The sequence below is a fragment of the Monodon monoceros genome, unplaced genomic scaffold, assembly GCF_005190385.1.
Source record: "Monodon monoceros isolate NGI ecotype Baffin Bay Population unplaced genomic scaffold, NGI_Narwhal_1 Super_Scaffold_19, whole genome shotgun sequence".
Lineage (NCBI taxonomy): Eukaryota > Metazoa > Chordata > Mammalia > Artiodactyla > Monodontidae > Monodon > Monodon monoceros.
In genome coordinates, this window is record NW_021703775.1 from 65,858,655 (window position 1) to 65,877,181 (window position 18,527).

The following is an 18,527-nucleotide window of genomic DNA, read 5'->3' on the forward strand; positions in this document are numbered from 1 at the left end:
GGACCAGATGGCTTCACAGGTGAATTCTATCAAACATTTACAGAAGAGCTAACACACATCCTTCCCAAACTCTTCCAAAAAACTGCAGAGGAAGGAACACTCCCAAACTCATTCTATGAGGCCACCAACACCCTGATACCAAAACCAGACAAAGATACTACAAAAAAAGAAAACTATAGACCAATATCACTGATGAACATAGATGCAAAAATCCTGAAGAAACTACTAGCAAAGAGAATCCAACAGCACATTAAAAAAGGATCATACACCACAATCAAGTGGGATTTATCCCAGGGATGAAAGGATTCGTCAATACACGCAAATCAATCAATGTGATACACCACATTAACAAATTAAGGAATAAAAACCATATGATCATCTCAATAGATGCAGAAAAAGCTTTTGACAAAATTCAACACTGATTTATGATAAACTCTCCAGAAAATGGGCATAGAGGAACCTACCTCAATATAATAAAGGCCACACAAGACAAACCCACAGAAAGCATCAGTCAATGGTGAAAAACTGAAAGCGACCACTAAGATCAGGAACAAGACAAGGATGTCCACTCTTGCTGCTCTTATTCAACATAGTTTTGGAAGTCCTAGCCACAGAAATCAGAGAAGAAAAAGAAATAAAAGGAATATAAATTGGAAAAGAAGTAAAACTGTCACTGTTTGCCGATGACATGATACTATACATAGAAAATCCTAAAGATGGCACCAGAAAACTACTAGAACTAATCAATGAATTTGGTAAGGCTGCAGGATACAAAATAAATGCAGAAATCTCTTGCATTCCTAAAAACCAACAACGAAATACCAGAAAGAGAAAGTAAGGAAACACTCCCATTTACCACTGCAACAAAAAGAATAAAATACCTAGGAATAAACCTGCCTAAGGAGGCGAAAAACTTGTACTCCGAAAACTATAAAACACTGACGAAAGAAATCAAAGATGACATAAACAGATGGAGAAATATACTGTGTCCTTGGACTGGAAGAATCAATATTGTGAAAATGACTATACTACCCAAAGCAATCTACATATTCAGTGCAATCCCTATCAAACTACCAATGGCATTCTTCACAGAATTAGAACAAAAAATTTTACAATTTGTATGGAAACACAAAAGACCCTGAATAGCCAAAGCAATCTTGAGAAAGAAAAATGGAGTTGGAGGAATGAGCCTCCCCAACTTCAAACTACACCACAAAGCTACAGTAATCAAAACAGTATGGTACTGGCACAAAAACAGAAATATAGATCAATGGTACAAGACAGAATGCCTAGAGATAAAACCATGCACATATGGGCACCTAATTTACAACAAAGGAGGTAAGAACACACAATGGAGAAAAGACAGCCTCTTCAATAAGCGGTGCTGGGAAAACTAGACAGCTACATGTAAAAGAATGAAATCAGAACACTACCTAACACAATACACAAAAAGAAACTCCAAATGGATTAAAGACTTAAATGTAAGACCAGACACTATAAAACTCTTAGAGGAAAACATAGGAAAAACACTCTGACGTGAACCACAGCAAGTTCTTTTTTGACCAACCTCCTAGAGTAATGGAAATAAAAACAAAAATAAACAAATGGGACTTAATTAAACCTAAAAGCTTTTGCACAGCAACAGAAACCATGAACAAGACAAAAAGACAACCCTCAGAATGGAGAAAATATATGCAAATGAAACAATGGACAAGGGATTAATATCCAATATATACAAACAGCTCATGGAGCTCAATATCAAAAACACAAACAATCCAGTTAAAAAATGGGCAGAAGACCTAAATAGACATTTCACCAAGGAAGACATACAGATGGCCAAGAGGCGCATGAAAAGATTCTCAACATCACTAATTATTAGAGAAATGCAAATCAAAACTACAATGAGGTATCACCTCGTGCTGGCCAGAATGGCCATTATCAAAAAATCTAGAAACAATAAATGCTGGAAAGGGTGTGGTGAAAATGGAACCCTCCTGCACTGTTGGTGGGGATGTAAACTGATACAACCACTATGGAAAACACTATGGAGGTTTCTTAAAAAACTAAAAATATAACTACCATATGATCCAGCAATCCCACTACTAGGCATATACCCTGAGAAAACCATAATTCAAAAAGAGACGTGTACCACAATGTTCACTGCAGCACTATTTACCATAGCTAGGACATAGAACCAACCTAAATGTCCATCGACAGATGAATGGGTAAAGACTCAGCCATAAAAAGAAACGAAATTGAGTTATTTGTAGTGAGGTGGATAGACCTAGAGTCTCTCATACAGAGTGAAGTAAGTCAGAAAGAAAAAAACAAATACCGTGTGCTAACACATATATATGGAATCTAAAAAAAAGTTGTACTGATGAACCTAGTTGCAGGGAAGGAATAAAGAGATAAGACATAGAAAATGGACTTCAGGACATGGGGTAGGAGGGTGAAGCTGGGGCGAAGTGAGAGTAGCATCGACATACATACACTACCGAATGTAAAATAGTTGGCTGGTGGGAAGCAGCAGCATAGCACAGGGAGATCGGCTTGGTGCTTTGTGACCACCTAGAGGGGTGGGATAGGGAGGATGGGAGGGAGGCTCAAGAGGGAGGGGATATGGGGACATGTGTATGTATATGGCTGATTCGCTTTGTTGTGCAACAGAAACTAACACAGTATTGTGAAGTAATTATACTCCAGTAAAGACCTATTAAAAAAGAGAAAAAAATATATAGGCAAAGAATACTCAGAATACATAAATAGCTCTTTGTATTCAAGAAAAAACTCCTTGAGTTTAAAAAAAAACTCAAAATAAAAATAGACAAAGGATATATAAACAAGCAATTCATAGAAGAAACACAACTGTCAATAAACATGAAAACACCCAACCTCACCAATAATCAAGGAAATGCAATAATGTATGAAAACTTTTCCTTTACCCTCATTGGTTCCTAACATTCTTGAGAATTTCTCACCAATTCCCAGAGCTTCAACACTCACCTGTATTCCTTATTCAACATCTACTCACTGAATTGACACACTTTTAAAAAAAAGACATGATCACCATCCTGACAAGCTTCCTGAATCTATTTCGCCACTGAGCACTGAAAAGGCCAGCACAGAGCCAACACCACCACATCCCTGTCCCCTGTTACTTGTGCAACCCTCCTCCATCAGCAGAAACTGGGAACTTGTTAGAATTCCCAAGCCCCAACCTAGACCTACTAAATCAGATCTGTAAACACACATAACATACGTGAACATTAAAGCTTGAAAAGCACTAGATCAGAAGATTCCTCTCTGGGAAATGTGACAGGTTCCAGAGGAATGACCTACACATCCTGATACTGAAGGCCTCCCAATCACTCTACAAATGAAGCCCAGCAACTGAGCCACACACCCACAATGGCTTTCCAATCAGCTTTTCAATGTTTCATTTTCGAAAACCAACAGGCAGCCGAGGATCTCCAGTCACTGGAAGAATGCCTTTAACATGAAAGAAACCAAAATCAAACAAAAATCAAAACACATTCTCAAGAGGGAGATGACGAAAAGTAAAAAAGTTTAAATCCTATAATATCTTCAGAGAGTTAGAAAATATTATACACATGACAGAAACATGACACAACAAAAAAGAAATACTCAAAGAACAAAAGACAGCTCCCAGAAGTTAAAAATTTAGAGAAACTTAAAAATTCAATACAAGATTTAGAAGGTGAAATTGAAGCAATTTCCCAGGTAACAGAAGAAAAAGACAAAAGAGAAAATGAAAATAAGGTAAGAGACCAAAAGGATTAGTCCAGGAGATATAACACCTAAATAACAGTATGTAGTATAAGAGAAAGATCAAAGAAAAGAGAAGGAATGAAATTATCAAATACACAGTATGAGAAGAACGCAGGACATGAATTCCCAGGCTAAAAGGTCCCTCAAGTGCCAACATAATTCACTGACTGAAGAAAAAAAAGCACAGGATATTTTAAAATATAAAAATAATGAACAGTGAAAGCCAAAAAACCAACGAACCAATGCTTCAAAATCCTGAGGGGAGGGCTTCCCTGGTGGCGCAGTGATTAAGAATCCACCTGCCGATGCAGGGGACACGGGTTCGAGCTCTGGTCTGGGAAGATCACACATGCAGAGGACAACTAAGCCCATGCACCACAACTACTGAGCCTGCGCTCTAGAGCCCGCGACGAGCCACAACTACTGAAGCCCAAGCGCCTAGAGCCCATGCTCCACAACAAGAGAAGGCACTGCAATGAGAAGCCTGCGCACCGCAACGAAGAGTAACCACCTGCTCGCCGCCAACTAGAGAAAGCCCGCGCGCAGCAACGAAGACCCAACGCAGCCAGAAATAAATAAATAAATAAATAAATAAATAAATAAATAAATAAATAAAAAAAAAATCCTGAGGGGAATTAGTTCCAACCCAAAAGTCTGTATCTTCAAATTATCAATCAGCTGTGAGGATAGAATAAAGACACTGGTAGACATGGATGGCAAATTATTGAGATTTTGCTTGTCTTCCAGGAAGCTACCAATTTGTGTGTGTCACCAAAAAGAAGGAATAAACCAACAAAGAGAAAAATGGGATCCAGGAAACAGAGGCTCCATCTGGCAAGAGAATTTTCAAGATGATGAAAGGCAATCTCAGGATAATCACTGGAAGAAGGCAGAGAAGTCCTCCAAGAAATAAATGAAACTGGAGGGAAGCCTCCAAAGATTAAATAACTGATTGATTAACTGATGTGTCTGAAAATAAATGAGATTTACACTGTTGCAGGAATGAGACTGAACTAATGACAGGTATATACAAAACTAAGCAAATGAACAATAAAGCAATTATAAACCCCAAGAAAAGCAAAATTTTGTGCCAGAATATAAACAGTACAGTCCAAGTCTCATCTGTAACAATATTTAATTAGGCATAATGTGAACAATGAATACTGCTTAATCAAAGTGTGACATTACAATATCGGGAAAATAGGGACAGAAAAAGGTAGAGGCTAAGAACTAAATCCTCATCGTCTATAGTAGGAAATCAACAGATAATACCTAAAATGGAAAATAAACTCAGTTACCTATAGCGTAAGAATGCCAAGAATGAAATTGGAAACAAAATATTGTATCAGACAGCACAGTTTGGATGAAAGCTCAGGCTGTGATTCAACCTATTTCTTAACTGTAAAACAGGGATGGAGACCACCTCGCAGTGTTACAAATACAATACTGTGTATAATATGTTGAACGGTGCCTTGAACATTATTAGTCCCTATGTGAAGAATGTGACTTGGTGAACTCTCATCCAGACAGCATTTAAAAAGTACAGCTGCGGGCTTCCCTGGTGGCACAGTGGTTGAGAGTCCGCCTGCCGATGCAGGGGACAGGGGTTTGTGCCCCAGTCCGGGAGGATCCCACATGCCGCGGAGCGGCTGGGCCCGTGAGCCATGGCCGCTGAGCCTGCGCGTCCGGAGCCTGTGCTCCGCAACAGGAGAGGCCACAACAGTGAGAGGCCTGCGTACTGCAAAAAAAAAAAAAAAAAAGTACAGCTGCATGGGCCCCACCCCTGACCTAGTGGATGAGAATCTCCACAGGCGTCTCTTTACAACTATGAGTATGGAAACTACCACCGCAGGTAAATGGAATGAACTTACTGAACCTCTAGGCAAATGATTATTCTCTGCCCCTCCAGCCCCAAACCCTCCTTAAAATTCTAAGCCTCTATCACCACCCCTTCTGCTGGGTCTTGCCTTTCATGTATTACTTCAAATTCAATTTGCTTAAAAACTAAAACCACTTCCCTCTTCCGAGTTTCTATTAACTGCACCACTAGACACCTAATAAGTTCAGAAAGCTGTAAACTTAGTTACATTTTATTTAACTCCTTTCTTCACTCAATAGCACCCCCTCCCCCAATCCTACCCAAGATTCTTCTTGGTTGGTACCTTTTCCATTCTTTCTTCCCACTCTTACCATCCTACACCCGGACTATTACAACCACCACCCAGGATCTAGCTTCTCTGCCTGTGCACTAGCTCCTTCCCATATATTTTACACAGTGCTAGCAAATTTTCTTCCTAGAGCATTATTTTGGTTACTCTGTTCCCAAGACATTGACCTTCAGTGTCTCATGCTTGCCAAACAGAATCTAAAACTCCACAAAAGAAGTTTGACTACAGTACAAAAACACTGTGCCAGAATTCAAGACAGCAAGATTAGAACTCCCCTGCCACTTATTAGCTGTAAGACCATGGGCAACATTATCCTCCTTAGGGTCCTCATCCACATAAGTTCAACCGCATTCAACTGTCCACATTCATTGAGCATCTACTATGCAGTCAATCACAGGATTAGGTGCTTGAACTAGAAGAGCTGTCTGAGATTTTTATCTATGACACTTAAGGCCAGACTCTCTTATAAGCTACTTTGGCTCATATCCTCCACCAACCATTATTCCCTAATATGGGCCTCCTCTAAATGCCTCTACTGGGTTCCAAGTAAATCTTTAACTTCCCTTTCGCCTAGCCTTTGTTCCTGCCACATCCCCACCCTCAAAAGGATCCTCCCACCCTCTTCTTTCCAAATCTTACCTCTCCTAGAAGACCCAGTTGAAAACCCTTCTCTTCCACCAGGCCTTCCCAACACTATCCTAATCACTTGACCAGTAATTACTTGCGACCTTATGGCATCTCTTGTGCAGTTATTTTACCCTTGTACCATTATTTAACTTTTCTGTTAAAATCTTCCATGTCCAATTTGATTAAATGTTCCTTGAGAACAGTCTGTAACCTTACTAGTGTCTACATTCCCCACTGTGTCCAATATCAAACTTTACTTACATCAAGAATATAGTCTTGATTTGTCAAACTCTAATGCATTCCCAAACAGTAACCAAGTTACCCCAGAACCATCAATGTTACTCACCACTTTACTTTGCACGTCTGTGTGTTCCATTCCACAATATGTTTGTCATCTGAACAACTATACAAACAGCCATTGTCTTGATGCCACTGTATGCAATTGACTTTGTTGTCATGTCCACCACTCTGCAGATTTTTTAAAAAATTAAAAGAAAAAAAAATAAAGCTCATCTGTTACGACAATATGCACCCTAGAATCATTGCTAAACACTTAACTAAAATGTTAGGCCTTAACCTAACTAAAAAAGCCTACCCATTAACCTAACTAAAATGCATCTATCCATTTCCAATATCAAAAATGAGATAAATCTTCTATAACTTTATCAAATGTTAACTTTCCCTTCTCCTCTGCTGGAAAAACATACTTCTACATCATAAGTCAAAGGACACTAGTCCTAAATGCCACCTGCTTTTGACAGGAATGCCAGCACTAAGCATGATAAAATGCTTCATGTACAGTGGCAGAAAGTTTGGGACACTTGAGTGAACTAATAAAGTCAAATCTTAAAGGGTTTAAAAGCATGTCTAGTTAAAACTATCCTTGAAAATCCCTTTATACCAAAACTATCTCTCAACTTTAGAAATCAATGTTCCTTCAGGGAAACACTAAATGTTTCCTTGTGTTGCAGCTCATACCATATGAAACTTTAAACACACTCAGCACAGCAACATGCTGGCTCACTCAGAGGCACACAGGAATGGAGAAATCAACTGGGAAAGAGCAAATTCAAGTCTCCCGTCTCACACACATTCCAGGACAAGCTCATTCAGCAGAATTAAGGTGCTAAATCACCTACACTGTGAGCAATTATTGTTTTCATTCTTTCCATCTGAATTCACATTAAATATACATACAATGAGTCACCACTGTGTACACATCTAAGCATAAAAGTTAAAACTCAAAATCACTACTTCCATCATACAGATTGGTCCCATCTCAAAAGAAAAATATTTTTCAAAAATATTTATTTTTTGGCTGCGTTGGGTCTTTGTTGCTGTGCGTGGGCTTTCTCTAGTTGTGGTGAGCAGGGTCTACTCTCCGTTGCGGCACGCGGACTTCTCATTGCAGCAGCTTCTCTTGTTGAGGAGCATGGGCTCTAGGAGCGTAGGCTTTCAGTAGTTGTGGTGCACGGCTCAGTAGTTGTGGCTCGCAGGCTCTAGAACACAGGTTCCGTAGTTGTGGCACACGGGCTTAGCTGCTCCGTGGCATGTGGGATCTTCCCGGACTAGCGCTCGAACCCGTGTCCCCTGCATTGGCAGGTGGATTCTTAACCACTGCACCACCAGGGAAATCCAAAAGAAAAGTATTTTTAAATGCTAGGTTCAGTTACTTCCCTTCCTTCCTACGAGCTGTCTACTCAAAGAACTAAGTCCTACATTATAGCCACACACACAAAGAACAGAACAAAGGATATGAAGAGATAAATTCCATAGAAAGAATTCAGTAAGAAAATTTTTAATAGTAATTCAAGAGATACAAAGCAAAACAAAGTGACATTTTTAGTCTGTTCATCTACCAATTTGTTTAGCATTATAATATCCACCCTGGTAAGATTACAGGGCACTATCATACGTTGCTAGGGGCTAGCGTACCTTTTTGGAAAGCAATCTAGCAAGTGTCCACTCATTCATTAGTTACTCATTCAACAAACATTTACTCAATACCAATTACATGCCAGGCACTACACTAGGCACTTTCAATATATAATTATGTCTAAATCTCAAAGTCATGCAACGTAGGTTATATAATACTGAAGAGATGAGAAGTTATATTACTTATCCTTGATCATATAACTAGCAGGATTCAACCTCAGGATAGACTAGTCCAAAGCCTGGGCCCTTTCTACCTCACCATGTCATCCCAACACTCCTTGCCCTGACCCTCTTGGTTCCTTTCTAATAAACTCATTTCCTGTTAAAGATTTATATATAATCCTGGGAGGTATCAAATTGATCTAAAAAGGAGTTCTATGCTCCATCAGCATCATGTCTGCAGCCACAGTAACTGAGTAAAGCAGCTATCACAGTGCACCAGATACTAGGTACCTGCTGACCACAGAAAACTGACCAAATCAAAGGATGGGACCCAAACTACAGTGGGGTAAAAGCCCACGAGGACTACATTCAACTTGGAGGAAGGAGGAATAAAGGGAGATTTCCTTTACATATACCTCTGAATACTTTAAATTTTTTTCAGTTGTATATTATTTTTATAATCTTTAATATAAAAGCAAGTGATATATTTTTATTTTTTAAATAAATTTATTTTTTTTTTTTGGCTGCGTTAGGTCTTCATTGCTGCGCGCAGGCTTTCTCTAGTTCCGGCGAGCAGGGGCTACTCTTCGTTGCTGTGCGCGGGCTTCTCACTGGGGTGGCTTCTCTTGTTGCAGAGCATGGGCTCTAGGCACGTGGGCTTCAGTAGTTGTGGCATGCGGGCTCAGTAGTTGTGGCTCACGGGCTCCAGAGGGCAGGCTCAGTAGTTGTGGTGCACAGGCTTAGTTGCTCCGCGGCATGTGGGATCTTCCCGGACCAGGGCTCGAAGCCGCGTCCCCTGCATTGGCAGGCGGATTCTTAACCACTGCACCACCAGGTAAGTCCCAACAAGTGATATATTTTTAAATGCAGATATAAAATCAGATAAAAATTTTCACCTATCAAATTAGCTGGGTTTTTTTTGTTAGCCTTACTGCTGTTTTAATGGAATAATCAACGATGGCAAAAACACTACTGAAATACACGTACCGTCCTTCCACTGCTGATACAGTACAAATTAGAAAAGCTTTCAGAAAATTGTTATACTATGTATAAAAAGGCTTAACACTCACACCTTTGACTCATTAATTACAGGTTAGTAATTCTTGGAACCCGTATAAGAAGAAAAGAGTTTTATAACAAAAAAATCGGAAACTACCTAAATGGTCAGTAAGAGTTAAACCACCAATGGACCACCCCATTTACAGGATTTTATGCAGTCACTGAAAATGTTTATAACTAGTTCTCGACAAATATGAAAATTACTCATGTTGTAATTTAAAGGAAAATATCAGAATACAAAATAGATAAACAGACAGAACCCAACTGTATTTTTTAAACATATGCATAAAGCAAAGAAATATGCAATCTATCAAAAGAGGTTCTCTCGGTGATAAACTTAGGTATAACTGTTTTCCCTTTTCAACTTCAGGTAGTTCCAAATTGTCTATGGATAGATGTTACTTAAAAGAGAAAACATTCTTTTATTCATATATACAGAAAGCATTCCTATATACAGGCAGGAGTTAAGTGAACACCAAAAACATACTGTAGTAGACACTGTCTGAAATACATTATGCCAGTTAAGTTACTGTCTTGCAGCACCAAGCCCTCACTTCTCTGCTCTGGACGCTGGGGCTGGGACTCTGCAAACCCCATTTCTGCTTTGCCAGCTGGATCGTTAGTAGGCTCCCCCAATAAGGGTGCAGGAGGGAGACAAGGCTGGAGGAGGAACAACGGAGGTGTTCCTTCCTGTCTCCCAGTTTGCATCACCCCAACATTTCTTCACCCCAGCAGGGGCAATCCTTTTGGCAGCAGCTGAACCCAATATGCAGTTTTTTCAACACCTGGAGAACCAGAGACACCAGCAGTCAGCTAAAACCCCCTCCTCAGAGGTCTGGACCTTAAGTCTATGGCGCCACTCTCCCTCAAGAGACATCAGCACAGAGAGCAATACCTGCTTCTCAAAGGTCTGAGTTTCAGCAATAATTCCACCACCTCCCTCGTTCCCTAGCCCTGGAGGCGGTGTGCTCCTTCTGCAGCTGCTGTCTGTGATGCTCAGAATTCTTTCTACCCTTTCTTATTTTAAGCCTAGTCAATAGTTCTTCACACTCTTCATATCCTGACCTATAATAATGACTAAGTTACCTATCACAGCTTTAACAAATATTACTGTTCAAAATTTTAAATATGGAAAGGGCAGAAAAATGCCCCCATACTGCAGATCCTATAGCATATCCTGAGCTGCTTTGTTTTTAGTAAGTCTCTAATAATCAGTTTCCTGTCATCGCTCTTTTATATAATACACACACACACACATACTTACTATCAATTTACTGTGTAATTCTCCTTTTACTGTACTGTATAATAAAATACTACCAACTGCTGTACCAAGAGCCAACAAGTCAACCTGGTTACTTGTCCCTATAGCTTCTGATTTCCTTTTTTTCCTCTGTGGACCTTCCTGGAAAAAAAAGAAAAAACAATTTTTTACTTTATTATTTCAAACACTGAAACATCATTAATGCATAAATGCAAATGCCCACTAGCCCACAAATGAATGTGACTGCTTCTAAGAAAAATTTTTTTTAAAGTGGAGATGTGATTTGCTCTCAGATGATTTCTTTCTCACTACTTAGAAAATAATTACTCCAATGGAAAGAACTCATAATACTCTGTCCCCATCTCCTACCTCTCTGAAAGGAAGGCAAATAGGATAACTGAGTTATGCTCTTGGTAGTATTCTACTCTTAACAAGTCCGAACAGCCTCAATGCTGCTTCCACTTCTCGGAAACCAACCATTCCCAACAGGAAGTGAAGCCTCCACTCCGAAGCAAAGAGATTACAGATCCATACACAAGCAGCCAATGCTTTCCCCCTCCCCACCTCCCCCAAAATCTTTCCTTGCATTGTGGCTTCATTTTCAGGAAAAGGGACTCAAATGTTTTTATATTTATAAACATACAATTACCTCACTTAAGAGTCAAAAAATGGTTGTAACTCGTACAGCAGTGCAAAGCACACACTAAAGAAGTTGTTCCAGTGACTCTTTAAGGGTCAGTATGAAAGTTCCATGTTGTCTCTGTGATTCTAATGACTTAAGAGGCACAAGTTTCAATCTAGTGTCAAACAGCCCAAGACTTCTTTGATTTAATTCAAAAAATGAAACGAACAGCTCATCTATCCATCAGAAAGACAACCAATTGATCACAACTTTAGAGTACTACTTTAGAGTTTATAATGCTGAATAATAATTTTGAATTTTGAATTTTTTCTTCCATATGTTTATAATTTTTTAAAATTAAAGCTTGTTAGCCTATGTTTTAGCATAAAGAAGTTCTGAGAAATCCATTTAGTGTAAAAGAGACCAATATTACAGAAAAGAGAACATTTTCTCCATAGTGGAAGATCTTTGCTCCACAGCACAAAAAAGCAGCCCAGGATACATAAAATCTGCCCAACCCAGAAAACCACCAATGAAAACTACAATGTTACCAGTGCATAAAGAAAATCAAGGAGCAAATTTATAAGGCATTTTCCATTTTTTTCTCTTAGTTATCCTCTAGAGATGTTACATTTGAAGAATTTGATTCATTGGACGCTCTAAGTCAACAAAAAGTTAAAAGATTTAATAAAAAATAAGATAACTTTAAATACAGAAAAAATAATGAACATTTTGCAAGTCCTGAGAAATGTATCCACATTAATAAACTCAAAACGGAAGTCACAATTAATAGCCAAAGTATAAAAACGTCAGTAACATTCTTAGTCAGGAAATGTCCTAGGCCCCACCTTCAGTTACATGAATTTCTAAAGCCGCCTCTGAATGAATCCAGAGGGCAAATGTGGTTTCTGCATAAGGTTACGGACATAAACACCTATTTCAGGCAAGGACAATAGAGGAAATTATACCAACCTACTACTACCTCATCAGAAACCTCTCCTCTGAAAGATTCTAGAAAGTATTTCTTCTATTCTTGGTTTTCCCCAAATCAAATTAAAATTATCTACAATGAGGTTTCTAACGTATGAAACATAGGCTGGTCCAAATATGTATATGTTTTTCTGCAGATGTGAATTTGCATTAAAAAGCACAAAGAAATTTTAGAAATTAAACGTTAACATATTCAAAGCCCTGATTTCCCTATCAGCAAAATCTCTATTTTTAGGAGAAGCAGAGGCTAGTGGTAGGAGTTATCACAGAATCTATGCCCAATTTTGAGGATCACTGGTCTAAACCTAAATAATAATCCAATTAATTAACCTCAAAGAACTAATGACTCATGTATGTTTTCTCCGAGTTGGATGATCTTTTTAAAAATAACTTCCCATTCAGCAGGATGTGCATGTCCAAAAAAGTAAGACATCAACCAGATAAGAAGTTTATATAACCAATGTGCATTTTAGTGAAATCTACTATTTTAACTATTACCCCATTACTAAATATTTCTGAAACCAAGAGTTTAGTGGTACTGATGATTATAGATTATGACAGACTTTTGTTGGCATTTTCTATCAGAACCTGTTATTTCTGTGATCAAAAATTTCAGTGACTCCCCAGAGAAGAGTAAATCAAAAAAACTGTTTGGTAGGGCTTCCCTGGTGGTGCAGTGGTTGAGAGTCCACTTGCCGATGCAGGGGACGCAGGTTCGTGCCCCGGTCCGGGAGGATCCCACATTCTGCGGAGCGGCTGGGCCCGTGAGCCATGGCCACTGAGCCTGCGTGTCTGGAGCCTGTGCTCCGCCACGGGAGAGGCCACAGCAGTGGAAGGCCCGCGTACCCCAAAAAAAACAAAAACAAAAACTGTTTGGCATTCAAAAGCATCCACAATTTGCCTCCAAACCACCTTTTCCAGTCTTATTTCCAATTCCATCCTTACATTGCACTCCCTAATCACAAATACACTTTCCCATTTGCTTTTTCCTCTTTTGGGAGGGGCCTTTTTCTTTCCGTCTCAATTATCAATTTGGTTAAAAATCGATCCTTGCTTCAAGGTCCACCTCAAATATGATCTCTCCACAAAAACCTCTCCTTTCAGACACAGTATATCTGAATTGCCTGTATTTCTTCCTTAATGTCTTAGTCATACTGCTTTGTTTCATGTCATGTGCACATTAATTACATGTGTAAATATATAAAGTGAATGGATAGGGTAGGCTAAAAATTTAGTTCATATATCTGTAATCAGAAAATCTGAGTTCCAGGGAATTCCCTGGAGGTCAAGTGGTTAGGACTCTGGCGCTTTCACTGCAGGGGCCCAGGTTCGATCCCTGGTCAGGGAACAAAGACCCCACAAGCCTCGTGGCGTGACCGAAAAAAAGAACAAAAACAAACAAACAAAAAAGAAAATCTGAGTTCCAGAAAGTACCAGGAACGAAGACCAAAAGGATTCGGTCTATTACTTAGACTAAATAGTCTTTTCCAATGTGAAGGGCTGACCGAGCTAAGCAATAAATGCCAACAGCAGTCTCAAGAAAGCAGTATTTGATCTAGAAAGCAATCAGAAGGCTGAGTGAGTCTAAATGTGCATGATTTATAAAAGCAAGGCATAGTACAAATGAAGTGAAGATAGAGGGGAAAGCACATCCAGGTGATGAGAAGTCTGATTTTGATCAATTAAGCCCTGACTTTTCAGACTAAGATCCCAGAGTAAGAAAAGAGTTTACATGGAAAGCCAATACACACACTCATAAAAATGTGTATATAGCTGAAACAAGTTTCACCAAAAAACTTATCCTTTACCATGCAAAATACACTCTAATATTGTCTACTTCATCATTGTAATGCTGTCACAACCCACTAAATCTATTTCACAATCCCCTAATGGTTCAAAACCTATTTTTGAAAAATACTGACCTCTAGTCACTGAAAATTATGGCAAAGTTTCAAGTTTCACTCTGCAATTAGTCTCCTATGCCATTTCTTGGCCTATCTTAACTGTCACTTACTCTGGCAAATGTCTAAGTTTCACAGGTAACAATGAACAAAATGTGTGCATTTTACATGTAATTACATACAGTATGTACATCAAAAACAAATTCTAATACACAGGAACTTCTATTTCTGCCAATAAGATTTATTAGGCAAACCATAGCCTTTTGAAGTTTAAACACTGGAGAGACCTTAAGACAGAGCATTATACAGGAACACAACTGGATTGTGCTGCGTCCCTAAGGGTTAGGACTGGGGATGCTCAGATTTTTCCTAGAAACATCCTTAATGCTGCTGTGCTTGCCCTGTCCAATGCCTGAAATGCCATGTGCCTCCTTTAATAAGCACTAAGCCATATGGGGTCATTTTAACTACAGTGACAGCAATGTAACATAAATGCATTTATTGTGGTAGCCAGTCTGTTTCTTCAGGGCTCTACAGCGGTTAGAGAAGGAAAAATTGAAAAGTTTGGATCTTAAAGGAACAATGAAATAGCAGGGTCAGTTCCTGGGTAGCTCAGCCACTTACTGTGTGCCTCTGGCATATCATTTACCATCTCAGCCTCAGTTTACACACATAAACCTGAGGAACTCTTAGAACAGCATCCATGCATAGTCCATCAATCCATCCTTGCACTTTTCTCATCATCATCTGAGGTCCTCTGCCCCCCAGGCTCCATCACCCAAATAAAATGCTCAGCTATATGATATACACAAAAATCTTCTAAAAACTACTGTGACATAAATGCAAAGAATTATAATCATTTTGTGACCAAGAAGCAATCTAATTTTTATAAAAATTTATGAACCACTGCTTTAGCTCCTGTTACCCAAGAAACCCAGCACCAACTCATTTTTCTCCACTGATAAGAGTAATGTCACCAAACTCTGTCCTTGGGTGGCAAACTGCCAGTTACTGAACCAGATGCAGAATACTCCTACAAACTGATTTACATGTAAAATAAGGGCTTAAGAGAGCATCTTAAAACTTAAGTGGCAAGGATCATAACCCAGGGACCTGGGAGCAAAGGTAGAAAATGAAGAGTGATTTGTAGCAACCGCTATCTTTAAAAATCACATCCTCCCAACTCTCAATTCTGTGACTCAAGATCTAAGGTTACAGTAAGAGCACTGGACCAGGAGTCAAAGTACTTTGACTCTAGTGGCTACAGCTACTTCACTAGTTAATAAGGCTTTAGAGAAGTCATTTAAACTTTCTTAGTTCTGATTCTCAGTTTTTAAAAATGTAACAATTACAGGGCATTTCACAGAGTCAGGTGACTAAAGTGAGAGCATACAAGTAAAAGGACACTGAAACCTGTTAGAACTTTTTTTTAATGTAGTCCAGCTCTTTTTCAAGGAGGCCTCCAAAAGTAAAGTGACTTGCTCAAGGTGACAAAACAAGTTTGAGTCCTGGGTATGAAACCAAATCTAGGTATTTTTCTATTGTATCAGACTGCTATAAATAATCCAAAACTGACTTTTAACAGGAAATTTAAGACCAGGCAAAAGTTTTACTCCTGACACATACAATATGATTGAAAGTCAAGAGAATATCAAGTGGGTGACAAATATGTGCCAGCCTAATATGAATGATTTGTTCCAGATAATAGAGAGTTGGGCTCTAAATACCTGCATTCTAGTCCTGGTTCCATTTTTGGTTTTTCGCAAGTTGCTTAATTTTCCAAAGCCTCAGTTTCTTCTTCGCGAACAAAGCAAAAAGTTAGTCTTTATCTACCTTGCAGGACTAACCATGCAAATAAGAGGTAATAACAATTAACACTTGCAGCACTTACATACCAAGAACTACTCTCAATGCTTTATGCATCATTAAGTATGTTCACCTTCACAACCACTCTATGAGGTGAGTACTATTATTCCCATTTAGAGGCACAATTCCTACGATGAAGCCAAGCCTGGGTTCAAAGCGAGGAAGTATAGTTTGGGTCCATGCATCTAACCACTGCTCCACATTTCCTCTCACCATTAGAATTATTAACACTTTACGAGACCGTTAAAATACAAACACAGGAATTTGAAAAGGAGAAATATGCAGAGTGCTGTCATCTTAATGACAACTGAATTTTTTAAAGTCCTAGTTTTGTGCTTGACTTAAGGGCCCTGATAAGGTCTCTTTAATGATCAACAGGAGTCACTTCATCCAGAAACTATGAAAATCAAGCTTAAGATCTGAAAAACACCTAAACATACTCATCCAAAGTATAACAAGTTAGATGTATCCCTACTTTCAACCTAAAAAGTTAGCAGAAAGTTTCCTAGGATAGTCAGGTGGAGTTAAGATCTATACTAAACACTGTTTTTTTTCTTTTTTTGTGTGTATGTGTTTAAATACTAACTTTTTAAGGTTTACACACAGTGTCAGCTAAATACCACACAACTCAATACCTGATGCTTCCAAATCACACTGCACTGATTCGGGTTGGCTACCTTATACACGCAGTTCCCACGTGCGTGTGAAATAGTGCTGATGTAGCCAAGTGACTCCACAGTGAATGACATCTTTCATTGAATCCCTAAGAGTGAGAAACCTTCCCTAACTCAGCAGTGCCCCGTGTAAGAGAAACTCCACCTGGACTCACGTTCATTAAGTTAAACTACAACTTCACTTTACCTCCATATCCTAATGCAGACTTCAGACTTGGGGAAAAGGGGATGTATAAAGGGGGAGCCGAGCAGATGTTAAAACTTTAAAAGCAAGAAGGTTCAGATGGCTTACAATGGAAACGAGTCTGGGAAAAGTCAACACTTTCAAATAGTCACATCCTGGACGTGGAAGAGAACACGTGGTGAGCCGGCCCCCAAGAGTGGGGGGTGGAGGGGGGTGTCCGGAAGCAAGGAAATAGACTTGTTCATTCTAACTGCCCAGCGCAAGGCCGATGAGCCGGGTAGGGGTCGGAGAACAATACAGCCCCGACGTGGGGCTCTGTCAAAAGCCAGAGCTCTGAAAAGCGCAAGCAGGAGAGCCAGGCCTGGTAGCAGGAAGCCGCTCCTGGGGGACCCGGGGCCTCGGAGAACATGGCGGCCCCCGCGACGGCTGGGCCCAGACCACATGGAACCCGCCAGGAGGGCTCCGGTCCACTGCCCGTCGGATCTGGCCGCGCCCTCTCTCGTTGCCCTCAGGACAGGCCACGCACGGGGCTGACGGTGTGGGCCCAGCGCGCGCCTCCACCGCGCTCTGTGCCTCCTCGCCTCGGGCCTCGGAGGGCCACGCGCGATGCCGGATCGCGCGCCGCCGGGCCGCGAAGCGCTGAGGCTGAGCCTGAGCGGCCACCCGCCCCGCGCCATCCAGCTCGCTTTACCTTGGCCTGCAGCCGCGCTGGCGCCCAGGCCAGGCAGGTGCAGGTACCGCTGAGGTGCGCGGAAGGCACGTACTCCTGTTGCAGCCGGTTGCTGGCTGTCTCCCACACTCTCAGGTGACCGTCTGTAGACGCTAAAGCGAAATAGGCCTGGCTTTGCGGGGAGAAGGCGCAGGGGATCCCCGCGGGGGAGAAGGGGTCCGCAAGACCTCCGCCACCCGCCGCCATTGCTGCTCTGGCTCCGCGGCAGCCACGTGTTCGCCCGTGCGCAGGCGCACCGGTACGGGGCGGGGCCTGGAGGGGAAGTGGGGCGGAGGGAGTGCAAGGAGCAGAGGGAGTGGCTCTTCGCGACGCAAGCGAGCGTTGGACGGCCTACCTGTGGACGGTGGCCCAGTGGGCTCAATACTAACTTGTTCTGGGGACGTGTGGAGGGGCTTGACAAGACTCCTTCCTTTAAAAAAGAAAGAAAGAAAGTTTTGGGTTTTTTTTTTTTAATTTAAATAACATGATTGAACGCAATGTTTGAAAGAAATGTTCACTTATAATTCCGTGATTGTGACAACTGTTTCCATTTTTCCTTATCCACTTACAGGCTGTA

General features: G+C 40.5%; 1 protein-coding gene across 1 annotated transcript in view; it reads right to left on the reverse strand.

Moving 5' to 3' along the window:
- The window catches only part of WDR43 (WD repeat domain 43), a 48,100-nt gene extending 29,917 nt beyond the window's left edge, over positions 1 to 18,183 (reverse strand). Inside the window, exons 1-3 of the mRNA XM_029231943.1 lie at positions 17,933 to 18,183; positions 11,008 to 11,145; positions 6,934 to 7,055 (exon numbers count right to left, since the gene is read on the reverse strand). Coding sequence (XP_029087776.1) covers positions 6,934 to 7,055; positions 11,008 to 11,145; positions 17,933 to 18,157 — 485 coding nt within the window. The 5' untranslated portion in view covers positions 18,158 to 18,183. The remainder of the gene's footprint in view (positions 1 to 6,933; positions 7,056 to 11,007; positions 11,146 to 17,932) is intronic.
- Between the last annotated feature and the right edge of the window lie 344 nt (positions 18,184 to 18,527).